This window comes from Curcuma longa, chromosome 9 (genome assembly GCF_044706935.1).
Source record: "Curcuma longa cultivar G26 ecotype Majalengka, Jawa Barat chromosome 9, ITB_CL_G26_1.1, whole genome shotgun sequence".
NCBI lineage: Eukaryota > Viridiplantae > Streptophyta > Magnoliopsida > Zingiberales > Zingiberaceae > Curcuma > Curcuma longa.
This window is the reverse complement of record NC_133869.1, coordinates 10,632,316-10,659,677: the sequence shown is the minus strand read 5'-3', so window position 1 is coordinate 10,659,677 and position 27,362 is coordinate 10,632,316. Positions and strand designations below refer to the sequence as shown.

Below are 27,362 nucleotides of genomic sequence, written 5' to 3'. Positions count from 1 at the left end.
TAAATGAGTTATTTTCGAACAAAGCTCGAGCCATTATCAAACTTTTTAATTTCATTAGGAATCGAGCTTAAGTTTAAGAATTAAAGATCAAATTGAAATCGAACCGAGCTCGAGCTTGAGCTTAGGGAAAACGAACCGAACCAAACTCGAGTCTCTCATTGTTTAGCTTAATTTGGTTCGATTACACTCCTAATAAAACTTTGACGTACCGCCAAGTGTTAAACTGTAAAGATAAGAAAGAGAGTGAGAACAAAGGTTCAGGAGTGTCTTACCCAGCCTCGTAACCTGGAGAAGGCACAGAAAATGAACAAGAAAGTATGTTGTTGGTTGTTTTCACATACATGCACACGTGAAAGGTGAGGTTATTATATAAATTTATCAAAGAAAAAGATATCTAACTTGTGATAGGGAGAATATTCTATCAGTGGAGATGTCATATCAGAGGAGATGTCTCATTGCTAGTAAGAAAAATATTCCATTAGTGGAAATGTCTTATCAGAATAGATGTTCCATTGTCGGTAAGGAGAATATTTCATCGACACTGTCAATGTAATGAAGAGTCTCATCACCACCGCCCAAGATGGTATCAGACTGCGCTATTATAAATCATATTGCATTAATGGGACAAATGAGCTATATCCCAAATACTATATCATCGCACGTATCCTTCTAGTGACGGTTTGATAAACTGAGTGAATGGAGCAAAGTCAGTTGACTAGGTAGGTGGAGCTCGGGCATCCTAGACTTGTCTTGTGATGCTGAGCCAGAGTTGGGCATTGAGAGAGGTCGGATGTCGATTTCCAAGTTGGGTGTTGGGTCCCCTCAAGGTTTACTAGGGCGAGAAGCCGAGTCGGCAGCTCGACCATATGGCTAGGGTAAGAAGTTGGAGTGTAAAATTTTGACATGAAGCTTGGATCGAGGATCGAACTAGTCAATACTGGAGTTAGACGTATGATTTCCACTCGAATTAAGACTTAGACTTTCTTGATCCAAATATACCGACCCGAACATCGATAAAAAAAATATCAAAAAATTTATCCATAGACTCATAAATTGATTAATCCATTTTTTTTCATAAAATAAATAATGAAATTTTTTTCCTAATTTTTAAATCCGTCCTCGCAATGAACAGGGCATAAGAGTAACCTTATGTTAAAGCTTTCATAGCCGTTCACGTGCATCGTCGACTGCGCATTGCGGTGCACTAACTACGCCACGCCAGTAATAATTTAATTTATTATTTTTTTATATTAAAATTCCAAAATTATTTTAAATTTAATTAAAATTATTCAAAATTAATTACTATAAGTATACCAGTTTTACATAAATATAATAGTAACAACACCAATTAAACTTTTATTACAGGATAAAGAGAGCATAATAGCCCTAAATAACTAAATTAATGAAATTGTTAAAAGGACTTTCTTTTTTTTTTGAAAAAAAATCAAAACGACAATTCTAGTACAGGAAATATTAAAAATATTATAATAGTCATTTTAAATAATTTTGAACTTTTAAAAATGATATTTTTAAAGTAACTTTAATCAAGATTAAAACCCAATTGATAATTACTCGAAACTACTAAAAAAGTTTTTTTTAATATCCTTTTTATTTTATTTTTGTTACTATGAAACTCTTCGAACCATTAATATTAAAGTGACTGACTCTAAATTTTTTTTTTATTAACCGACTTAATTCCATAGAAAATTTTTACCAACTATCAAAATAAACCTTGAAAAACATATAAATATGAAACCCAATTTCATAGAAATTTCCCACTACAATTAAAATAAATTATAAGTAAGTCAAACACCACAACGCAATCTAAATCAAGAGTAATTCAAATACAACAATGCATTTGAAATGTCCAAAGTGAAAATTAAATCCTTTACAATAAAAGATGAAATTTATTATTCTAAATCATCTATATAAAGAGATAAATTAAAAAATTACAATTGACTACTACATGAGAGATCATATTTCTTTGTCTACTGAAATAAATCTATTAACCCGTCCAGATAAAAATTTAATCCCTCACTATATGAGAACATATCCTACGACTAATGATTTCACAATTTGATATTTGTACCCAATTTTCTATTCATATATCTAGAATCACTTCGGCGGCTCAAGATTGAATATCGATAAAATTGGGATAAAGAGATTAAAAAAAAGTTTTTAGACAAGCCTAAAGCACGCCATTGATACCATTAAAACCAGTGCAGCAGATCGACACAATGCAAAAGTAATCGGCAGAGGCCAGGAGAAGCACAAACCTAAGAACTCCTGAAGCCCACAAAGATCCAATCTCCTGATTTTTCATTTTGAAGTTATATTAAAAAAAATTATTATATCGCTTATTTAAAAAGAAAAATATAATTTCTGTCAGACAGACTCGAGATCACCCCAGCAGGTGTAGAAATCCGCTGAGAACGATCCTCTACAGCCACCGATCTCAAAGAATCTGAGCCATTAATCACGCTCTGATCTCAAATCCATATGTCATCATTCAAATTGTGTTGCCTGTCTCCTTAACACTCACGGATACAGTGGTACAACCTATAGAACAAATCCTGTTCAAGTAAGGTCGTGCCTGAACTTGCCACCGCCTCATAAATAAAATTCTCAATTGCTACACAAACAACGAATGTGGGACTAAGCAACTAGATGATAACCCAGCGACAACCCGACCGTCCTTTAAGGTTTAACATATATAATTACAAAAGAAAAAAAAGGTTAAGATTTGAATATTGCTAATAAAGTAGCCCTGCATAAGCTTAAATAGAGAAATAAGATCCATATAGCTGACTTTATATAGTTGTTAATAACACAATTGGATGATGATGACGACGTAAATATACTAAAATATCTCTAACTATTCTCACAACAAAACATATCCAACTGATATTGGCATTACATTGATGCTTTAGTGCAATCAAAGACTTGGTTAGATACAGTCGGGCTATTTTGCAGTTGGCCATGACGAAGGAGATAAATCGAGAAGTTAAAAAGGTAAATCGGTCACATAATCAGTCCAACGACCATATGTGAGGAGGTAAATCGAGAAATTAAAAAAGTAAATCCGTCACACAGTCGGTCCAACGACCATCTGACATCTATGAGGAGGTAAATCGAGAAACTAAAAAAGTAAATCCGTCACACAGTCAGTCCAACGATCATCTGCCATCTGTGAGGAGGTAAATTAAGAAACTGCAGTTGGCCACAACGGAGGAGAATATTATTCGGCTTCATCAAGATTCGAACTCTTACCTTCTTCTGCAACTCTGCTCCGTCATAATAAACTCAGCTATGTCCCGGGGGCGTGGTGTTAATGGATTCACAATATGTAACCATCTCATTATAAATATATCTCTGAGGTATAGTTGAGTTAGTTACGACGGAGTAGACTTATTAAAATGGACAAGAATCGAATCTCGATGAAGCTGTGTGGGGCCGTTGGAAATGGTGGATTCTACCTTTTGCTGAAGTTATAAATATGCTCAAATAGTCGAAATAAGTTTGGCCAAACAATTGCTGAAGTGGATAAGGATCGAATCTCAACGAACTAAGACACTGAGGTTGATCGTGTGGAGCCACTGAGATAACAGATTCCATTGTTGAAGTGGAAATATATATAATCATCTTGTTATAAATAAATCGTTATAAATATGTTCGAATAATAGTTGAAATAAATTTGAATATTATATTGTCGCATCAAAACTCCTAACTTTGGGCGAAGGCATTTGAACAACCTTGTCAAACAAATCAAATCAAATCAAATTTTATATTATTTAAGTTTGTTCAAGTTTGGTTTAATTTCGAATTTAAACTTGATTTAAGTTTGACTTGAGCGTTTAAATATTATCGAACTCTTAATTTAATCTTATTTAATTGTTTAAATTTTTATATTTTAAATTTATTTAGTTAGTTTTTGAATTTGACAATATAAATTAATTTATTTATTTTTAAAAAAATTATTTAACATATTAATAAGAATTTTATTAATAAATAAATTTATAAATATTATTCATAAATTCATGTATTATTCATGAATATTATTTATTAATTTAATAAATTAGTCAAGTTTATTTATTTAATTAATCATGTATGTATTGAATGAACATAAATAAGTTCTTACCAAATCGAATACCAAACTTATTCAACGTTCGATTCATTTATCATCCTATTTTCCATGTGGATTAAAGCCTTGTTTCTATTTTCATTATGCTTCTAATAAAACTTGGCATTCATACAAGCACTTCCTCTAAGTAGACGACTAGTCTTTTGTTGGATTCATACGTTCAAATACCATCGAGTTTGGTTCGGCTCGGCTCGGCTCAGCTCGTCTACACATCATTGAACTCTCGAGCAGTAACACTCGATCAAAAAGTTGAATAGATTGGGCCTCTTGTTTCAGCACCAAATTGATCAGATGATGCTGTGAGATTGCTAGTTTAGCCACTGGCTCTCCACTTCTATCACTTACAACTGACTCTTTCAATCCCGAATATCCCGGTTTTCGCCTTTTCCGTGTAATGCCATGTTTAGTTTGTCGTCTTGGCCGAGCCATACAAGTTCTCCGACGAGGTAAACATGAAATTGCAAGTGAATGTAGCTTCCTTGTCTGCCCATTTTACCCAAGTAGTGAGATCATGAACCATTACCAGTGAGTTTACTGCAAAGATATACCTGCAAACATTAGATGAATCAAGAACACAGAGGAAACATTCCTGAAATGATAATTGCATCAGTTTTTCCTGGACATGTAAGAATAAATTGAGTACAAAAAGGTCCCTATTAAGTTATTAGTGAATTCAGAATCATCGATCGAACCAAACAGCAGCTGATAGTCACTATAACAACCTTTCTACTTCTCCAATTTCAGTGACAAAACAAATTTTCAGTAGATTACATTCTAAACTTACTGAATTGTACAAGACTAAATAGAAATAAATCAACAACTCAACATGGTTTCAATAAGCTCACCGTGTTTTCGAAAAACTAAACTCTAGGGGTGAATTGTCGATAAGCTTACCGTGTTTTCGAAAATTAAATTGAGCTGAAGAGGGAAGATTAGTTCACACACTGCATCTAATAGGGGCTCTGTACAACATTGGCATGATATCTAACTAAAAGGATGCAAAACTGAGGTGCTTCACTCAGCTTCATGCTCTTTCGATCTTTAATAACTTGCTATATCTTGCCGAATCGGGATGGATGGAAGAAACATCAGAGCAAGCAACAAGAACTATAGAACATTTTCTCATGGCTTCCATGGTGCAGGTGGTGGTGGGGGGTTCGGAAACATCGGGGGTACTGAAGAGAACATAGTGTTCTTGTCAACTCCAGTTCTGCCTCCTGACAAGGCCACCAAGGCAGCAACTAATCCAGCGTTGCCTGCGAGCGTTGGCTCTGTGTAGTTGCGGTTAGACCGAACATCTCTGAACTCGTCGTGCCTATCTGGTCCTGCGACCATAGCACCGACGATCGTGTTCGGATTAGGCTTCCTGGTGTCCCTCCATTTCCACCCTCCTTTGCAGCTGTAATGCACCCTGTTCTTCGGAATCGATGCTCCTCTGTGATGAACATGCTTAGGATATTTTGTGCCGAATCCCACAACATAACTCAATTGGTGTGGATTTTTGCCCAGGATGTAATCAATCTGCACATGGAGAGGAACTGCAGTTAATTTTATATCGAAATCTAGGATTACTGAGTGATAACATAAGTCAAAGGCATCGAGCATGAGAACCTGAGTGCGAGCGAAGTCACGAAGGGCACCAGCAGGGTAGAAGTTAGGACCACAATACCATCCTGGAGCATCAGCTGTTTCGAGATAGTCTCCGTAGAGTGTTGCGAGAAATGCTGCATTCACTACATGCTGAAGGGGCTTTGGATTTCCATGGTTTAGTTCAATTAAACCACCTGTAAGAGCAGAATGTTTAAGAGGAAAGAAAAAGGTGGATTAGTTACATGACAAATGATTGTGATTCTCTAACCTTTTGTGCGATTGAAGGACTTGAAAACCGGAAGATATGAGCACATGATATTGGCAGTTTGTTTATGGAAAGCTTTCAGTATCTCTTCGTAGGGGTAACCGGGACTCAGGAACAACCTCAATCTACTAAGAAGAACCTATCAAGACAAAAGAACAAAAAGCTCATGACAATCTTGTTCTAAAATTAATCTCAATAAATAAAAAGTAATTACCTCAGATAGGAATTGTGACAAGATACTACATACTACTTGAAAATCTCCTCTCTCGTTTTTTTTTCCTTTTTGTACATTATGCATGTATCACTTCTTGAAAATCTCCTTTTAACCATCTACGAACCCTAGAGCACGGCAAACAGCCCTCAACCACATTGCAAATTTCCTCATTCTTTTTCGACACAGCATTGTATTTCTAGCATCTTAAACATCATTGTTCTAGCAATCATCCCGAACATAAATACATTACCACGTAGATAACGATTTGTTGCGGATCTCACATTGCATCCAAATAAATAGAGATAGTACTCCAATTGAAATTTTCATCCTTCCAAGTGAAACAACATGAAAGAGAATGTAAATCCATTTGTACTACTTCCTGTTCTTTGTGAATTTTCGACTAAAAGATGCCTATGAATCGAAGACAATCTCACATTTAACTACAATGAAAGAACCCAAGGAACAGTGCATACCTCATTGTAAGTTGATGAATATGTATCGAAGTAATGGAATTGAATTCATTTCAAAGAAACATAAACAATAGAATTGCTACTCACTTGAGCACCAGGGAGCTTGTTGTCCCAGTTCAGAACTCCATACTGAGGGCCGCCATGAAATGCCCCAGCTCGTTGGGCGAGTTTGGGATCAGTCGAAACCGAGAGGCACGACGCATTGCCAGTGGCCAGGTACATCCATGCTCCACCCCAAATAAGTTCGTCAAAATTACTAGTTGAATTGTAGGAGGAGGAATCCCATTGTCCAGTATATACGCTTTTGTGCTTGATGCCTCTAGAGGCGAACTTCCAAAGAGTAGAAGCGCCATGGACGAGCTTGTGGGAGTAGGCCTTGTCGTCTTTGAACACAATGGAAGCTGCAGCTAAAGCTGCAGCCGCCTCTGCAGCGAGGTCGGAGCACCGATCCCAGCAGACGGCAACCGGCCGCCGGTAATCAATGTCCTCTGGCCTCATCCAACAGTAGTGGTCGTTTGGTTTGGTTCCTCCTGAAGCAGAACCTTGCCCAACCTGCAAAAACTAAAGATTTCAGAGCGCCATTTAGGGTTTCTTTCTGTAAAAAATGTCCCCTTTTTGGCTTTCCTTTACCTCTGCAACGATGTTATCGGTGGTGTCGGCGGAAGAATTGAAGGTTTTCAGCAGGTAATCGACGCCCCACCTTATGATCTCCTTGACGTGGTGGAGCTCTCCGGCGGCTTCGTACTTGGCACTGTACTCGATAACGCTCCAACTGAGCATGGTCATGGCGAAGGAAGCGGGGAAGGTGAACTTGATGGCGTCGCCGGCGTCGTAGAATCCCCCGACGAGACTCTTCCCGTACGATAGGTCGGAGAGGCCATCCCTCGAGCCGGAGTTCCCCCTCCACGATACATTGTTGTGTTTGGGAATCGGCCCCGCTGCAAAAGAAATCAGGTAAAAGCAACGTCTTCTCCGGTCAAAACCCTATTTTTTTTCCGAAGAGGGCGTCAATGAGGACTCACATCGCTGGGCGTTGAAGAACATAAGGGCCTTGTGGAGTGCGACGGTGTAGTTATCCTGCGGCGGCTCTGGGCGGTGCCGCCGGGGGACGGTCTTGACGACGATGGCGATGAGTCCGGCGAGCGCGGCCGCGACGACGACGGCGCCGGCGGTCCAGCGAAAGAGCTTGTGGCTGACGAGGAGGCACCCGAGGTCGACATACTTCTTCTTCTTCTTCTTCCCGTGGGTCCCCGGCGCCGCGAGGAGCCAGCTCTGCTGGGTCTCGTCCAACTGCCGCGACGTCATCGACAGTGCCCCCCGGTCGAGATCGAGGTTGCGGCTCCGGTCATCGTCGGTGGCCGAGTCGCCCTGCAGCTCCAGCGGGCCACCCCAGGGGTCACGGACGTACATGCTCATCCCTCCTCAGCTCGCTCCACGCCTTGCCCCTGCAACAACAACAACACCAAGAAGACCCGCCAAAATCCGAGTTTGAAAGGGGGAAGAGGAAGGCGACGAAAGGCTAGAGGCCTACGGAGGCGCATAGGAGCAAAAACGGGAAAGGCGTCAGCTTTTGCCATTGTTTTACCAGTTCGCCAGCTGGAACAGGGACCTCGGAATTCGAGAAGGAGGGAGAGAAGGAGAAAGAGAAAGAGAAAGAGAGAAGGTGAGGGAATTCGAGGAGTGGCCGAATCGGGAGAAGGAAGGGAAAGCATTTGTAGGAAAACGCCGTTGAAATGCATGAGAGATGGAAATAATATGTTGCAAACCCAACGAGATTTCACGATCACACGGGAGAGATAAAGACAAACTATAATTAATTATTACAGGAGAGAATATTTTTTACTATATTAATATCTAAATAATATCTAGTCTACTCTTATGTAAAAAAAATTGTAAATAGAGAAATTACAGTGAATTACAAAGGGGATATTATTCCATTTCTTTATCCTTCTCGAAAAGTAAATTAGCTATACCTTAAAGATTCATATTAGTTTACTCAACTCCATTTTGCGAGCTAAGAAGATTCTACTGTACAATGAGACATTCTATTGACTAAGATTTACTTATGTTAAGAGTTTCAAACTAATAGGATAGGTTTATGAATTTCATATGTATTAATGGTCTGAATATACCTATGGAAGATTTCAATGATCAAATTGTACTAAATCAAATTTATTCCTGTATGAGTATAATCTATGTGTATCAAATATTGGATTGACCAAGATAAAATTTACTCAGGTTAATCGATCAATATTTTACTAATGAATTTTCTTTTTCTACTTGCTCAAGAGTGTAACAGAAAAATAATCAAACAAAGAAAAAAAAATCTCCACCCACCTGTGTTCCCCCTTCGCTCTCTCCATCACACATTTTTTGCTCAACGGAATACCCATGATAGCATTTGAGTACCTCTTAGTTCATCCCGACCATTAATGTTTTGATGGGGATCGTGATTTATCATCGTATCCTAGGAAACAGATGATCCACAACAACTTCGAAACATAGTCGGAGATGGGATGAATTTGTTTAAAGAGACTGCATTGAACACAGACCTCAACTTCTTGATTTTCGAGTACTTTCCGGATTACTTGGACTCTATAGCTCGATGATCTTAGCTCTCGACTGATTCAACACTCGAAGTACTCAGTCAACTCGACGAATCTACTATTTGGCCGACTCGTCAAATCGATATTCATCCTTTGGCAGTTGAACGACTTAACACTCAACCAACATGGACTTAGCAATCTACTTGAGCACACGGCATCTCAGCAGCAAACCACTTAGTGGTTCATAGTTGGATGATATCCTTCTAACTTGTTGCTCGGAACATTTGACCTCAGCAATCGAGTGAATCCTGACTTAAACTTGAATTTTGAATCGAACTCTGCTTCCCACTCAAGCTCGAGAAGCATTAGGGTATAGATTCGAGATTCTCAAGAAAACTCGGAGTCTTACTTGTGCATGGACAACCCTGCAGCTTACCTTAAACTTCAAGGCCAATGGTACTCGAGAGAACTCAAAGTCCTACTTATATGCGGGCAACCTAACAGCTCAGCTTTAAATTTCAAAGACGGCAACTTAAGATTATCAATTCAACAAGTTCCATAAGTATGATTTGATTTGTAATTTTAATTTAAACTATATTCCTTTTATCTCCCACAATAAAAGTATCCAACAATTATTTGTAGTGTTTGTAATTTTACAAATTACCATTGTGAATATTAAAAATTTTCATTTTACTACCCGCGTTTCAACATTTCTATAACGGCAAAAATCTAATGGAGATCGTTTTTTAATAATAACTACACAATTATAATAAATATGATTATATAAAGGTGATAAATGATAGAATATTTTTTAAAGTAATTAAAATTTAAAATATATATATGATATTTAAATACATTGGAATATCAGAAGCCATTTTATTTTTTAAGATTTATTTAATATAAATGGGACTGTACGTCTAACGATTAATTGAATCTTCAGATTCAACCGTTAGAATTCTATAATAAATAGAATAATACTGATCAATTATAATTCTATACCCAGGGACAAATCTAATATAGGTTTTAGTTCCTTTAAATGGAGAGCACATTTAAAGAATGATGGACATCAGGGCTGGCCGCTACGTGTACTTTTCGATTTACTCTGATGATCGATGAAAAATTTCTATGGGACCGGATCGATCATCCCAGAAATAGTCAATAAAATTAATTAAGATTTATCATTTTTAATATAGGTTTTATAGATTAGGATTTGATATTTTTTTTTTTCATAGTTCATGCTTAGCTTCCTTTCACTTTGATAAAAAATAAAATTTATCACTATAACAGTTTTACATGATCGATCTAATGATCATCTATAAAAAAATAATAAAACAATTATAATTAATTATTACAGGAGAAGAGAAGATATTAGGGGTGTTTGGTTTTAAGTTGTATTTTTTCAACGGAAAGTTGGGGTTGAAATATAGTTGGGGTTGAGAAAAGGTTGAGAAAATGTAAATGTAAATGGAGTGTTTGGTGAATATGAGGTTGAGTTGTATTTTGGATGTCCATTTATTTATTTACCCTTACTAAAAACTTGAAAAAATTCATATATATTTTTCACAAGGGTAGATGTGTAATTTGAACTTTCAGGTTGGCAAAAAGGACCTCCATAGATCCTTTTTGTCAACCCCCAATTTCCAATTACCCCAACCGCATATGTACATTCACCATCTAAACCCAAACACCCATCATCTGTCCATTGCACAAATTTCGAGAACTCAATGGAACATTTACATCTGGAGAATCTTAAATCAAACACCCCATTGTCTCTATTTTATCAAAATTTAATCTTTGACTATCTTGATAAGTATATTCTATAATAATCAATTCAATTATTTTTTATTTTTGAATCCGTCTCTACTTATACAATGTTAAAATAAAAATATAATAAAATATTATTTTAATAATAAATAAAAAAGAAAGGTACGATTTCAATAATTTCTTTTAAATTTTACTCGTAAACTTTTGGCAAAAATAAAAGGTTATTTTTTAATCTTCGTGAAATTATATTTCTGCCCTCCTGTTTCTTTCTCCTACTTTGGGATCTTCAGGTCTCGTCACCTATCGCATCGCGTCTTGTCGCTTACGCCGTAAGGCTGCTGCCCCTGGCAGGTCTGCCCTGCCCTCAAGCGTCTTGTGGGCCCTACCCACATCACGTTCCGCCCCCTAGCGTCTTGTGGGGCCTACCCACATCGCGACCAGCAACCCCACGGACCATAAAACATGACACATTTAATTTTAATATATATATAATTGATTATTCTATGGAGCAGTTCATGTCTATAAGTGTCAATTTAAATTAAATCTATCGAATTAATTCATCACGTCAAATAATTTAAATAAATTAATTTAAAATTTTATTAATTTATTTTAAAATAAATTCAGATAAATTAATCCGTCTAAACTCACAATCCACGTAGGGATGGCAATTATACCCGGACCCGATGGGGAATCCGTTCTCCAATCCCATTTTGACCGAGAAATCCCCGAATCTGAGAAAGCGGGGATGGGGATGGGGAATCTCCGAATCTCGGAAAGCGGGGATGGGTCGGGGATGGTATTCCAAAAATTCCCCGAACCCGACTTTGATAATTTCATTTATTGAGATTCATTAATTTGATTATATCCTTATATCAAATGAAAAAATAAGTCATATTGATAATTACTTGTTTGAATACTATAGTTTCATTATTTCTAAAATAAAAAATATTTTTTTTTAATTAATAAAAAAGTAATAAATTAAAAAAAATACTTTTTAAATATGTTATGACGGGGATGGGGATGGGTATGGGGATACCCATGGAAATACCCGCGGGAAAAACCACCTCCGAAATCTGTGGGGATCTCCGAAACCCGCTGGATACCCGAAATCCGACGGGGACGGGGATTGTATTTAAATTATGATACCCGACGGGGATGGTGACAGGGATGGTATATGGGTTTGGGTTTCGGGGACGAGGATGGAGAAGACTTCCCCGCCAATCCCCAAACCCGTTGTCATCCCTAAATCCACGTAGATTAATCCGTGATGAACTTGAATTAATTACAGATTGAAAAAGTTTATTTATTTATTTTTAATTATAAAATTAAAATAAAAAAATTTAATTAATTAATAAATTTGATCCGTTTAAATTATAATTCAAATTTAAAATTTAAAATTTAAAAATATTAATTTAAATTTAATATTTTTAATATTTTTTTATTTTTAACGAACCCATAAATTGATTCGTCTAACTCGCAATACGTTTTGGATTGGATTGGAGATTTCTCAATCCGCTAAATTGGTGGATTGATCCGTCTCATCTTGTCATATGATAAATTTTTAATGAATTAATTCATTATATATTGATCCGTTTGAGAATTTGATAATGTTAATATGAATATTTTTAAAATTTATTTTGATGATCCGATGGATTTAAATCAATCATTTTTAAATTAATTAATTCATCTGAATTATTAAAAAAATCTTTTCTCTTTCCTTCCACAGTTGATCACATGGTAAGCTTTTGAAAGAGCTTTGCTGCATTTAATCGACTCGAATTAAATTGAAATAATTCAGTAAAAAGTTCAAAATTAATATGAATTTTGAATTTCATTTTACAATTCAAATTGAAAAATATACTTCTCAATTTACTTTAGCGATGGATGAAAAATTTTTAAAAGATCAAATTAATCATCTTCAAAATTAATCAAATCATAAAAATTAAATATCTAAATTATAAAAAAATCATCAGACAATTATAACACAATCTAATACCACAAAGAATTATTAGAGTAAAAATTATCAAAGATTGATTTTAAAAAAAAGTTAAAAATATATCCTTTCTATTAAATCATGATATTCGTTTTACAAGTAAATTTCATCCTATTTTTAATTTAAAGATATTTTTTATTTTAATAATATTGTAGTAGATACAAACATTAACTACTATAATATAAAAATAATAATTGAACCATACTATATGATTTCTAATTGTTATAATATAATATATTAATAAAAATATAGTATTTAAAGAAATAATTCAAATATAATTATAACAATTATGATTCATAATTATTACAATGTATTATTAATCAATATTAAAAATTAAAATATCTATAATATAATTCTTAAAATTTAAAATTATTATAATATAATATTAATAATAGTGATCGAAATTAAAATATCTATATCATAATAATTATGCATCATAATTAAAATATTATTTTACTCGAATTTCCATCTACTCCCTCGAATCTTCTTATTAGATATTTATATACACATTAGACAGTATCCAAATGTAGATTCATTTGCTTGTGTCCTTTTTGAAACTAAGTCATTAATTGAAGGAGAATATTCATTCGCATGTGTCTTTTATTAATCCGCCACATCAATTGAAGAGGACTATCAATTTGCCTGTGTCCATTTTTGGAACTACGTCATTGATTCAAGGAGGCTTTTTATGGGTATGTTCAACCATGTAAATGAGTATTGCCCTCAAAGCACAACGGTGGAGCGGCAAAATGTGTACATAGTCTCTCGCCTAAGAACATTGAATTATTAAGCTGTTTATTGTAAGTGCTTTCCAATTTATTCTGATAGTCAATAAAAAATATCCGTGAGACCGAATCAATCACCTCAGGATTAACCAATCCTGATATATATCAATTATAAACAATATATACATGAATATTTCCCTATTTATATAAGAAGTTAAGGAACTATTAGTTCACAACATAAAAGACTTAAATTATATTATAGTATTAACTAATTACATATATGTCACTAAATTGTATTTAGGCGCCATTAAGATTTAGTATGTGCTATTAAATTATGTAAAAATATTAAGTATTATGATAAATGTTATTAAATTATATTCTTTTAAGACATGGTAGGATGAACTATAAGATTCGATTCTCACCTAGGACATCACATATGTATGTAGTATTCAAATCACTCATAATATTAGGTCATTTGTCAAGATCCATATGCGCTTCTCAAATTTACTTTGGTGGTTAATTAATAATTTCCGTAGAATAAAATCAATTACCTCTAATTGATTCCAAAAACTAAATATCTGATTAAAAAAATCAAACCCATATGCCCTTCTCAAATTTACTCTGATGATCAATTAATAACTTCTGTAGAATAAAATCGATTACCTCTAATCGATTTCAAAAACTAATATCTGATTAAAAAAATCAGACAGAGAATTTTATGTACCATATTACAGTGTATGTGTTAGAAAATTTTATCACAAGAACTAAATTTAATTACATTATAGATTCATAACAAAATTTGAACCCAAATGGAGCATAAAATCAAAATCAATAACGGAGCCTTCGTACTAATTTTATCCAATTTTAAAGATACTAAATATTTAGGAGTGTAACAAGTCAAGTAAGTCTCGTTCAAGTTTATTTATTAAAAATCTCAACGAGCTAAATCGAACTCAAATTTCTACTAAATTTGAAAAGAACACAAAAATATATATTAATATTCTGCACGACTCCCTCATGCGCGTGCGTGAGTACCACGCGATCCATCATCCATCATCCGATCGCACGCCAAATCTGACCGTCTAAATATGAGAATGCAGTGTTCCACCCCCGACCCCGCCGCTGTCGGCGGCCCTCGCTGCATCGTCCAATCACCGCCCACCGCCAGACCGGGCACGATTGACGCGCCACTTGTCGGCGCGTCGATCGACGTCAGATTCCGACCGGATTGTAGCTGGAATCCGATAGCGATTTGGCCGGAAACGCGACTGGCAGTGGCACGCGCGCGTTTCCGACCAAATCGCAACCGAAGACCGATCGAGGAAGGACCGCTGTGCGACACCGGTCCTTCCTCGGTCGGTCTTCGATCGCGATTTGGCCGGAAACCCGCGCGTGCCACTATCGACCGCATTCCGATCAAATTGTGCTGGATTCCGACCACAATCCGATCAGAATCCGACGCCGACCGACGAATTATATATATATATATATATTATATATATATATATATATATAGATATATATATAATTTTTCACAAATATTTTCTAACAAAATTCAAAATATATATATAATTTTTCAAAATATTTTCTAACAAAATCAAACTTCCAACCGGAATGTTATTAGTTTCTCATCCATTAAGTTTTGGACTCTATATTGTGTATTTTGTTTACTTAAAAATATATTATATTTCCAGCAACTGATTTTCAATGAGCCTCGTTCAATTTGTGAAAAACCTACTTGATTGACGTTAATTAATTCAATTATATACTTTGAATAGCTATAAAAAGCAATTATATACTTTGAATAGCTATAGGCCCTCCCATCCGACCAAATTTTAATCCTACTAATTAACTTACTAAAAACAGAATTGATAGCCTGGTCAAACCGTGGTCGGATTAGGGCGCTGGAAAAAAAAAAACAACAAAAACAAAACTGAGCGGTCCAGCAAAAAAGTCAACGTGCCCCGGTCAAACTGACCGATCTCCCCGCCGAAGTCCAAGGCCGCCACAGCCCATGCAGAATTCGCCGGACGAGGTGTAAAGCAACGCAAGCTTTCCGACCGGCGTTCGCGCTCCACATCACTACCTTCGCACTATAAAACTCCCCCTCCTCTCCCTCTCCTCCACCACCCACACATTTCTCCTCCTTTTCCATCCATTCCATTCGATGTCGGCGGCGGCGACGATGTTGGTGCTGTTGCTGGGTCTCCTCCTCGGCCTCGTCAGCTCCGAGGACCCTTACATCTACTTCACCTGGAACCTCACCTACGGCACCATTTCCCCCCTCGGCGTCCCCCAGCAGGCCATCCTCATCAACGGCGAGTTCCCTGGCCCCAACATCAACTCCACCACCAACAACAACGTCATCGTCAGCGTCTTCAACAACCTCGACGAGCCTTTCCTCTTCACCTGGTTCCCTCATATCCACTGATCTGTTTTCTTTTTAAAATCTCCGGCGATGGAACTTACTCTGTTTCCGGCATTGATCAGGAATGGGATTCAGCACCGGAAGATGACGTGGCAAGACGGCGTGGCCGGCAGCAACTGCCCGATCCTGCCGGGGAAGAACTTCACGTACCATTTCCAGGTGAAGGACCAGATCGGCAGCTTCATGTACTTCCCGTCGCTGGGCATGCAGAAGGCGGCCGGCGCCTTCGGCGGCCTCCGCGTCAACAGCCGCCTCCTCATCCCGGTGCCCTTCGACGACCCCGCCGACGATTACACCGTCCTCATCGGCGACTGGTACTCCAAGAGCCACAAGATCCTGGCTAAAACTCTCGACGCCGGGAACTCCATTGGCCGCCCCGCCGGCGTCCTCATAAACGGCCACTCCGGGAAGGACGCGTCCGGCAACGACGAGTCGCCGCTCTTCTTCATGGAGGCCGGCAAGACCTACCGGTACCGGATCTGCAACGTGGGGTTGAAGGTGACCCTCAACTTCCGGATCCAGTCGCACTCGATGCTGCTGGTGGAGATGGACGGATCCCACACGGTGCAGAACAGTTACGACGCCCTCGACGTCCACGTCGGGCAGTGCCTCTCCGTCCTGGTCACCGCCGACCAGACCCCCCGCGACTACTACATGGCGGCGTCGTCGCGGTTCACCAAGTACAGGATCTCCGCCACCGGGATCATCCGCTACAACGGTTCGAGCACGCCGCCGTCGAAGGAGCTTCCGCCGGCTCCGGAAGGGTGGGCGTGGTCGTTCAACCAGTGGCGGTCCTTCCGGTGGAACCTCACAGCCAGCGCCGCCCGCCCCAACCCGCAGGGCTCCTACCACTACGGCAGCATCAACATCACCCGCACCGTCAAGCTGTCCAGCTCCACCGCCAAGGTCAACGGGCAGCGGCGGTACGCGCTCAACGCCGTCTCCCACCAGGACACCGCGACGCCGCTCAAGCTCGCCGAGTACTTCGGCATCGCCAGCAAGGTGTTCCAGTACGACCTCATCGGCGACGAACCGCCGGCGCCGAACACGGCGATCAAGATCGCGCCCAACGTGCTGAACATGACGTTCAGGAACTTCGTGGAGGTGGTGTTCGAGAACCCGGAGAGGACGACGCAGGCGTACCACATCGACGGCTACGCGTTCTTTCCGGTGGGGATGGGGCACGGGAAGTGGACGCCGGAGAGCAGGAAGACGTACAACAACCTGGACGCCGTGAGCCGGCACACGATACAGGTGTACCAGAGGTCGTGGTCGGCGGTGTTGATGACGTTCGACAACGCCGGGATGTGGAACCTGAGATCGGAGCTGTGGGAGAGGAGGTACCTCGGGCAGCAGCTCTACTTCACGATCCAGTCGCCGGCGAGGTCGATCAGAGACGAGTCCAACATCCCGGAGAACGCGCTGCTCTGCGGCGACGTCGTCGGGCTGCCGAAGCCGCCGCCGTACGTCTGACACCGAGGCTAAGTAATTTAGCGTCTTCTAATAGATACGAGGGTGAATTGATTAATTAATATGCGAGTGTTTTTTTTTTCATTCTATTTATTATTTTCCTTTATTGTTCATTGTTTGAGGTCATGAGGATGGCCAGCACAATGTTTCCTTAAATATTGTTTGATCTTATAAAACTGTTTCAGTGATTATGATAATATTAGATCGATCAATAATTGCTGAGTTAAATTCAAAAGAAAAACCGATTTAAATCCAGCAATAATTTACATGATGAAATAAATCAACTACTGTAACAGGATACTAGGCACCTTGTAATTATCTACTCTTGAGAATTAAACCTAGACAATGGAGTGGGGTGTTTAAAAAATAAAAAAAATTGAAGAGTAAATATCAAAAACTAACTCTACACCGTAAGGAAGGCGATATATATGAAGTCAAACTGGAAAGAGAAGTTAATGCTACGCTGCGTCGACGAAGAATTCACGATCCATGTGTGACACTCGTGACCCATCGCCGCTCGCCGCCTATCCGACCACCACCAGATGCCGCCTCGAGCACGATCGACGCGCCGCTCGCCGGCGCTCCGTCCGACGTCGAATTCCGATCGGACAGTGGTCAGAATCTGATGGAATTCGATTGGAAACAGGGTCGGCAGTGGCAGTGCCGTTTCCGACTAAATCGCGGCGGAGACCGGCCGAGGAAGGATCGGCGTTCGGAGACCGATCGCGATTTGGTCGGAATTCGACCGTGATTTGGTCAAAAACCTCGACCGATCTCCGACGGCAATCGGCGCGGCCACTGTCGACAGTGGCCGCGCAGTGGAGAGCGACTATTTCCGATCAAATTTGTCGGATTCCGATCACTATCCGGCCGAAATCCACACCGGCCGAAGCCCGGCGAGTGGCGCGTCGATCGCAGCCGAGGCAGTGGTCGGCGATGGCCGGATGACGCGGCAACGGCTGCGGCAGTGGCGGTGGGTCGTGGGTGTCACGCACGGTCACGGATTCTTCGTCGCGTCGCGCAGTGTAGCAATTCTATATGAAACAAACTTACAGGTTAGAGATGTTGTTCCTTGCTGCTGTGCTGTAATATAATTGATGTAACCAAAGAACTTTTGTAGCTTTTTAAGGAACAGGATGTGGAGCATAGTAACTGCGATAATAACGAGCAAAAAAATTTGTTCATGACTGGGCAACAATCTCCATCGGAGTGATTAATTAGACTAAAAAGCTATTACCTTGAACTAGTTTTGGTTGGAATCTTCAATGAAAACGATTAGCCTTTCAGCTATCAAGGAGCAGGAAATCATGCAAACACACCAGGTATTTAGTAATCTCAATAGTTAGTGTTCTTAGTCTACTTTATTATCAAAAGAAAGAACCTCCAAATAATGTTATTTATTATGAACAAATAAAGAAGGCCCGTTAGAATAGACAGGTTCAGCATTATAGTTTAAGTTTAACTGTTAAAGTTTCATGAATTCAACAGTATCCTTGTTTATCAAAATACTAAAGTTGCATTTAAATAATTAGAAAGCAAAAAAAAGTATACTAAATGATATGGCGGATCTTTAGAGGCCTGACGTGGCAAGACGAGAGTCAATAATCAGAGCAACTTGGCAGGTCAATGGGTCAACGGTCAAACCCCATGTGACTGATTCAACTGCGATTTCATCCAGCCACTTGGCACTAGGTTGTCTGGGCCGCCAAGCTATTCGACTATCTCGACCACCAAGCCACTCGACGTTAGGCTATCTCGACCATCAAGCCACTTGGCTATCTCGACCACCAAGCCACTCGGCTATCTCGACCACCAAGCCACTCGGCACCGCGGCCACCAAGCCACTCGACTATCTCGACCACCAAGCCATTCAACACTCGGCTGTCTCGGCCACTCAATCACTCGGCACCCGGCTATCTCAACCGCTCGAATATCAGACCCGACTACTTTACTCACTAAATTTGTACGCTCAGTCTCGACCTCGACTGTCCGCCATTGCTCTCAGCCCTAAGCGGCCCAATTGTTCAATCTTTTTCCTGGCCTCGACTGACTTTGCCTCGACAAACCTGATCACTCTATGCCACTCTGACGTCGTCCTTCTCTGGTACCTCCCTATCTAAAGGCAGCTTAGCGATACCTAGCAGCGAGACGCTCAAGCGTGCGGGTTCTGCCACAAGAGAGGGACGGTTACTAGGTTGTCAGGCTTCTATCCTCTCGGATTTTCATTCCCAACTAAAAGACAAGAATGATCCGTACGACCGAGTCATAGGGCGGTTGTTAGGTCTGCAAACCTTGTCCCCTAGATGCTATCTTGTCTGCTCACTTGTCAGGGATGTACAGAACTCTGTCCCCATAATTGTCTCTTGCCTTAGCACAGGTATCTCCCTCAGTGAGTATATAAACTCCAGCACAGGTATGAAAATGCTCTCTGGAATATGATATTTTACAACCACTATTTCTGCCTCTTTTTGGTCTAACTTGAGCGTCAGAGTGGCTCCGTCGGGAATCCTCGGCGCCCTGCTGATCCGCTCGTTCAGTTTCCTTCTTTCTTAGGTTCTTCTCGTCGGCGGAATCTCTGACGGTTGAGATGGTATATTCTTGATTAGTGACTTGACCGTCTGTGACATCCAACCGGAACACTAAAGTTGGTGAATTTTGATATGGAACATTAGCAAGTAAAATTAATAAATAAGAATCGCCGTTTCTGGAATATTTAGATGTGAAAAGAATCAGTTCCAGACTATTCCAGCATCTCATGTCAGTGTTAAGGATCCACCATGCACAGTGCAACAAAGCTGGACTCTAATACATAATAACTTCAAATCCTTGATCATTGGTGTTCCAGGCATGGTTCTTTAATCTGACAGCTACTTGGACAATGACGGAAAGCAATATATATGATGAGATCCTAAAACGCTTCTTACATTGGATTCTCCAAATAGATATGAATACTGACAATCTTGTGATTTGAACTTTCTAATAATAAACATTGAAATTAGCTCCAGAGGCATATATACTACAATGTCCCCTCAGAATCCTAATCAATTTTCCAAGGTTAGGATATCCGAATATGCCTGGAACAAGTATCTAAGATGCATGCCTGGATCAACCCCACCACCATTTCTGCTCTCTAAAAGCTCTTAGCTTTTGGAATCTAAGTTTCTACATTTTGCTGTTCCTAGGAAACTAGACAAGTAGATCATAGCTTACTTAGTTCCAAGCAAATTAAGCTTTGTTTTGTTTTAGCATAATCTTTTGTTTAAATCAGTAGATAATCTGGTGGATAGGCAATATGTTCAGTTCGATGCCTGCATCAAAATTCTTGCTGATTTTTCATGTTCATATGAAAGATTTAACTATGAAACTTTGTGAGAATAGGATATGTTTTACCTTAGAAATTGTGTGTACTTCATGTTGGCTTTGTTAGGAAATAAGGGTTGCTTTACTATTTTGTTCGTCTTCATCGATTGTCAAGTTGTTCTTTGATGACGAATTCTTCGGCAACTGGTGGCGGTGGCATGCCCACTGCAGCTCAAAGGGTGGTGGTGATCCAGGATGCATCAAAAGATATAAGTTCCAGAGCAATCAAATGGGCCATTGATGGTCTTTCCCTTAAACCTGGGGATGAACTCACTCTCCTTGGAGTTCTTCACCATGTTAACACCCCTAGTACGTTATTTTTCCTGCGAGCTAGGAAATTAAGTAAAAACCCACAAGCTTTTCTTTTAAGATCAAAAGAAAAACAAGGAAACTCTGGTAATTCCAATCAACTATTTGCTAAATAGACTTTTAAACAGATGAATTTTCTTTGAGATTACATAATTACCATCTTAGAGCAATTTGGTTCCAGTGGGCTACAGAAGCAAGATAGATCCCAACTCTGTGTTGGCGGCAAACACTAGGATCATCAGCGAGGAAGTTGCAAGGAAGGAGGAAGAATACCAGAGAAGTGCAGAGATATTGCCAATCTGTGAGCTATGTGAATCCAAAAAGGTAACACTGCACAAGTAAATATAGGCAATTACAAGTGTGTTTCATATAACAGATTGTTAACCTGACTAATTGTTGGAAATACCAGATTGCATTTAACATAAGTGTTGTTGCGGCATCTTCACCGAAAGTAGCTGCCCTTGAAGCTGCCAGCAAGCTAAAGGCAACGTGGATAATTCTTGACAGGTTGGGAAAAATGTCAAGAAATTATTTCATAAGAAAAATAGTTAGTACATGATCTAAATCAGCTCATCCAATACAGAAATAAGCACCTAAAGGAAAGGGGGAAACAAGCAAAGAAGCAAAAAAAGTATCGAATGCTTAAATAAACTTGAAATAGGACGAATTAAGTGGCAAAAATTATGCTCCCCTAGAATGCTTGGTTTTGTAAATGACATTTTTTCTCTCTCTTTTCAATAGGCAGATGAAAAAAGACAAGAATTTTTTCTTGGAAAGGCTACCTTGTGGCATCTCCAGAATGAAACGTAACAATAGTGTAGAACACCTCAGAGAGCCAAAGTTGCATCAAAGAAATGATGAGTTCTCAGAGGCAAATTCAGTGGTGAACCACATAACGTACAATGAGATGCTAGAAAATGATGATGATGAAGATCTTTTCAGTTTGGAGCTGGCCGCAATAAGTAAGCCACAGTTATTTTTAATAATTCATTGTTATATCCCTAAATAAGGTAGTTTTCCTTAACACTGCAAAAAAATTCACCTGCCTTATAAAATGAATCTTCTCAGCGATAAAATGATGCTACTACAACAACAACATTCACCAAGCCTTATGGGGTCTAAAAACTAAAATCCAAAAATATTTTCCATGATATCTCCTTCAAGACTTATCATGACTACCCCTGCACTTTCATTATTTCTTGTTCTTGAGTCATCCACATATACCACCACCATTGCCACTATTTGAACTCTTATATGAGTGTAATTGTCTTGGGAATGGAATTAGAAAAAAGTTTTCCTTACCGTTGACATCCGCTCATACACATCAAACCCACTTTATTTAATAACTCAATGCAACATCAGTCCAGTGTGGCCTTGAAACAAGCTTGCGACTTTTGTTCTCCAAATAATACAAACAAATATATCAAATCTTCTATTGGTGACTCTACTCACTGCTCATTGTTCTTCTTTCAACAAAACTACACTCAATGCATGATCTAAACCTACTAAGTACAACATCCCCTTAGGTTTTTTTGGGTTGTGTCAACTAATGAAGTTGGCCCCACACACACATTAACTCTTAAATGGCAACTGAGGTGTTGTTCATTTAAAGTCTTTCCTCTTCAGAAGCTTGAGACATGGTGCACACCTTTTTATCGAATTGGCAAGATAGAAAGTAAGGTCGTTATTCAGCCTTTTGACCTCTGCACCCTAGTCTGTTTTTACTAGGGGCTGCATCTCAAGGATTGGAAGATCACCTCTACAATAAACTATGAGACAAAATATGTTGCATGAAGATACATCAGAGATCTTACATATGTGCAAATCATTGAAATAAGAATGCAATAGCAACAGAACAACTCAAGCAACTAGAACAAGGTAGATCTAATTCTTTGTAAAATCCAGTGCATTGAACCTATTTTCTTGCATAAGACTTTTTCCTCATGTTATCCCCAACAATCCTCGAACATCTTATAATTATTTTTCTCCAAACAAACTTCTTGAGCCTTGCTCTCCTTGGTCATTGTCCCTCATTAGTCCTTTGTCCCTCATTGGTCCTCAAACATCAATTTGATCTTGGAAGGCCACCCAATTTGATATGCACAACTCCCTACGCGTTGATCGACATATGACATGATTATGATATTGAGTCATTAGTTATAAACTTAAGCTGAGCAATTATAACTATTCTTAACATAGGTAAAAAATTTATATTGATTTTAATAAATTTTAGGATGGGTAAGGGCCACTCCAAATCCCCTTGGTCCTCCTCTTCTCTCCAAGAATTCATTAAATATTACTTTAAACATGCAAGAGATTATCTGACATTGTGTATTTATTGGATCTTTCCAACATGTCAATAAAGGATTAAAGGTTCTTAGGGAGTTCTCTCACAAGGATTAAATAGATTCTAAAGATCATAATCATAAAGATTAGATGAGAGTTGTCAACTTCCATTGCTGCCTCCACAACCCTCTCAATGAACTTAGACAATGGCTCCTCACGACCCTATATCAATGACATCAGGCTATCCACTTCTTTTGTCAATTGTAACAAAAGGGGGAACAACTAGCATGAGAAGGAACTAAGAAATTTAATTCTATAATTCCATCTTGCTAACTGATCAGTCTTAACTAAAAAGAATGAATTGTTTCTCTAGTACATTTCTACTAGTATTATTTAGGTATTAATTTATTCCAAAGGAACAAGATCTTCTCTCTGTGAAGATTTATAGCAAGAAAGAATTTCCAAGCTATAGATGTGAAAGTAAGAACTAATACACAAGATATGAATATCTAATGATATGAACTGCCTTTTTGGAGAGAATATCCAAAATCTGAATGCACCTGCAAGAGCCAATGAACCTTGACATAAGCAGCTCAAATAAATTAGTAGGTCTAATTTTGCAAAAGTGTCTAGAAGATATACTGATGGTCAATTAATCTTCGTAGTATCTATCTATTACAATTAGAAAGCAAATGCTAAAATTAATGAGCTTGATAAAAAAATAAATCTCAGGTTCTAGGCTGTCTGAGAAAAAGCACACTTCCATCCATCTTCAAGAAGATGACTACATAAGCATTCAAGTAGCAGCTGAAGATAAAGTTTCGACGACTTCAAAAATGCCAGTAACACAAAATGATGAAAACAAGAATCAGGAGTTTGGATCAACGAACCAAATATTGGAGGGAGAACCAGAATATCCTGGTTGCAAAGAGTGTGGCATAGAAAGACCAAAAGCAGCATCTTTAAGGGAGTTCACTTACACAGAGCTGCATACTGCGACAAAAGGATTTTGCCAGGAAAATTTTCTGTCTGAGGGAGGATTTGGGTCTGTCTTCAGAGGACAACTTGATAGTGGGCAATGGATTGCTGTCAAGCAATATAAACATGCAAGTTCGCAAGGAGAGCGAGAATTTAGGTCAGAGGTTCATCTTCTAGGACAACTAAGACACAAGTATGTGGTCATGCTACTTGGTTCATGCTCAGAAGGAAATCACAGGTTGCTTGTCTATGAATATGTCTGCAATGGTTCATTGGAACAACATCTGTCAAGTAAGACTTTGAGCTCAATCTATCTTCTGTTTTAACAAGCAAGGTTTTTATTAGCAATTAATTTTATTACTTGATAGCAAAGACATGCTAGAGGATTATCCACACGTGCTCACTAGATTGCAGAATGTATACCAATATAACAAAAACAGATCTCTAGAAGAACAAAACCTTATTGGAGTTGTATGTTGAACGAAAGCTTACCTTAGAGCCTTTTTCTTCAAAATTTAAGAAAACTCCTTTTGTCAATTTCATGCAGAAAACAATTCATCTCTTTTGACTTGGGAACAAAGATTGAAGATAGCTATTGGAGTTGCAAAAGGTTTGAACTATCTGCACCAGAACAACATAATCCATAGAGATATGAGGCCCAACAACATCCTCCTAACACATGAATGTGAAGTTATGGTAACAACTTTAGACCGTCCAACATAAAGGAATTGCAATATGAAATTTGAAAACTTTTTAAATTTAACTCACTTTCTGTTGCTGAATGCATCAGTTGGGAGATTTTGGGCTTTCAAGAAAGCAAGGAAATGAGTCTGTTCTTGTGTCTGAAAACAAGGTAGTAGGTACTATTGGATATTTGGCACCAGAATACACAGAACGTGGCAGACTATCGACTAAATCTGATGTTTATTCATTTGGAGTGGTTTTGCTAGAGTTAATGACAGGTCGGACAACAATGGACAAGAATTTAGAAAACAAAGGTCTTGTTGGATGGGTACGTAAGTACGTTATAGTGTTTTACCTTTGCATCTATATATTACCCTCAATTATGTGTTTCCTTCTCTGCAGGCAAGACCACTTCTGCAAGAGAGGAACTACCCTGAACTGATTGATGAAAGGATTCTTGATTGCCATGACTTGTACCAACTATTTTGGATGGTAACTGTTATTGAGCAATGTCTTATAAGGGACCCTGATAAAAGGCCATCCATGGAAAAGGTAAGAAGCGAGATCTTTCAATCAACAGCTAATTCTGTGTTTACAGTATTACCACATGATTAACAATGCTTGAAGAATTATATTGTATTATAAACCTGCACCTGATATGAACGATATTTTCAATGATCAAATTACCAGAAGAAACATTATCTGTTTAGACTGCTTAGTAGACTTTAAGTGGTTTGGTTTAAGACTCCAAGATCAATGTTCTACTTCATTACGTCTGAGAAAGTTGTATTTATCAGCTTTATGAGTCAGTTTGTTTCATCTGATGGTATAATTACCAAGTACAGAAATTTTATCCATTAAAAGCCTCGTATGGAATTAATAGGTCATAATACAAGAAATGAGACCTTTGATGGCTCCAATGTAAACGAAGTTAGGTACCCTATCTCTCAAAATTATGCAATAACTTGACATTTATCAGTTATTGCAACAATCAGGACAACAGCAGACAGGAAGTTTCTTCGTGGAAAAAGATCTTTTACTAAAATTTTCATGCTATATATAGAAAATTTCTACTGAATGATTATACCAAGAACCTAATTTTCCATGAAACTGACAATCAATTTACTTCTTGGTTCATGAAGGTGGTACATATCCTAAAATACATGATAGATGGGGAGGCAATTGGTGTGATTGAGACTTTCTCCCCTCCACACTCTTCACCTAGTTTGCCAAGCGAAAATTTTTCACAGGATGAGCAAGAATTAGAACGACAAGACACAAGCGATGGCATACCATCGACTAGTAGATCTCAAACCAGTGAACCATTTTCAACAGCGCCAAGTTCCATGTTCCAGAGCACATCCACAAGTTCCGAAAGTTCAGCAAGATCAAGAAGTTTCTGGAACAAAATGGTAAATCTTCCGAGCACGAAAATATATTATGATGAGATGCTCACTTAGAAACAGTGTATAAAGTTATCGCCCATATGTCCTCATGTCATCAATGGGTAATAAAATAATATTGCCAGTGCACCCTAGATGGCATATTCTCTTTCATGGCTCATAAACAGGATATATATTAATCGAACCCCACTTAGACATATCACAAGCATGCATAGAATGGACAAATAAATTTTAAACTCAGTGTTTCACGGCTCATGAACAGGATAGATATGTATCAAACCAGACTGAACTGATCTAAGTCGACGAAAGATACTAAAAAGTGGGCATACAAGCAGATAAATGGCATTATCACCTCTAACGGGTGATCAAAAGTTCAAAAACTGCTACCGTCGAAGATTTGAAGAAGATACATGGGCCTCGCACTGAGAAAATGAGGTTTGTGTTAATAAATGTTTGAAATATATGAACCAAATGAAACATGAATCTTGTAATTCGTATTTGTGCAATTCAAGTGATTAGTTGTGTGCTGCACAGTCTGATTTTCGCCCGGAGAGGGTTTTTCCGGCGACTTTCCGGGCTTGGGCAGCAAGAAAACACACAACATACTAGGCGACTGGCGTGGAAGACTCTAAAGGATCAGTAAAGCTGGTTTGACACCCATCTGAGGAAAACAATCGAAGAAGAGAGGGAAGGATGAGTTTCTGATTTTGAGTTTCTGATTTTTGTTGTTTTTCCC

At 38.6% G+C, this 27,362-nt stretch overlaps 3 protein-coding genes and 1 non-coding gene across 5 annotated transcripts; 2 read left to right on the top strand and 2 right to left on the bottom strand.

The window, feature by feature from the left end:
- Positions 1-2,379: 2,379 nt before the first annotated feature.
- LOC141835458 (small nucleolar RNA U3) lies at positions 2,380-2,591 on the bottom strand. Its single transcript, XR_012602399.1, has one exon. It is a non-coding gene; the product is annotated as a small nucleolar RNA U3 (small nucleolar RNA).
- A 2,399-nt stretch (positions 2,592-4,990) lies between these two features.
- Positions 4,991-8,331, bottom strand: LOC141834717 (endoglucanase 9-like). The gene is made up of 6 exons (XM_074722060.1): positions 7,703-8,331; positions 7,311-7,618; positions 6,768-7,232; positions 6,000-6,135; positions 5,753-5,925; positions 4,991-5,662 (listed from the first exon to the last, which is right to left on the bottom strand). The coding sequence occupies exons 1-6, from the start codon at positions 8,094-8,096 to the stop codon at positions 5,264-5,266; spliced, it is 1,875 nt and encodes a 624-aa protein (XP_074578161.1). The 5' UTR covers positions 8,097-8,331; the 3' UTR covers positions 4,991-5,263.
- Positions 8,332-15,621: 7,290 nt separating this feature from the next.
- On the top strand, positions 15,622-17,609 carry LOC141834997 (L-ascorbate oxidase homolog). 2 transcript variants are annotated; one of them, XM_074722411.1, is made up of 3 exons: positions 15,622-15,638; positions 15,875-16,120; positions 16,199-17,609. In XM_074722411.1, the coding sequence occupies exons 2-3, from the start codon at positions 15,876-15,878 to the stop codon at positions 17,607-17,609; spliced, it is 1,656 nt and encodes a 551-aa protein (XP_074578512.1). In that variant the 5' UTR covers positions 15,622-15,638; position 15,875. The 2 variants fall into 2 exon arrangements, with proteins under 2 accessions (XP_074578512.1, XP_074578511.1); XM_074722410.1 differs by lacking the exon at positions 15,622-15,638 and having other exon boundaries at positions 15,876-16,120.
- A 3,465-nt stretch (positions 17,610-21,074) lies between these two features.
- LOC141834372 (uncharacterized) lies at positions 21,075-26,683 on the top strand. Its single transcript, XM_074721731.1, has 9 exons — positions 21,075-21,362; positions 21,457-21,599; positions 21,685-21,782; positions 22,017-22,237; positions 24,294-24,830; positions 25,087-25,235; positions 25,330-25,551; positions 25,626-25,775; positions 26,366-26,683. Exons 1-9 carry the CDS (start codon positions 21,092-21,094, stop codon positions 26,681-26,683), a joined length of 2,109 nt encoding a protein of 702 aa, XP_074577832.1. The 5' UTR covers positions 21,075-21,091.
- Positions 26,684-27,362: the final 679 nt, after the last annotated feature.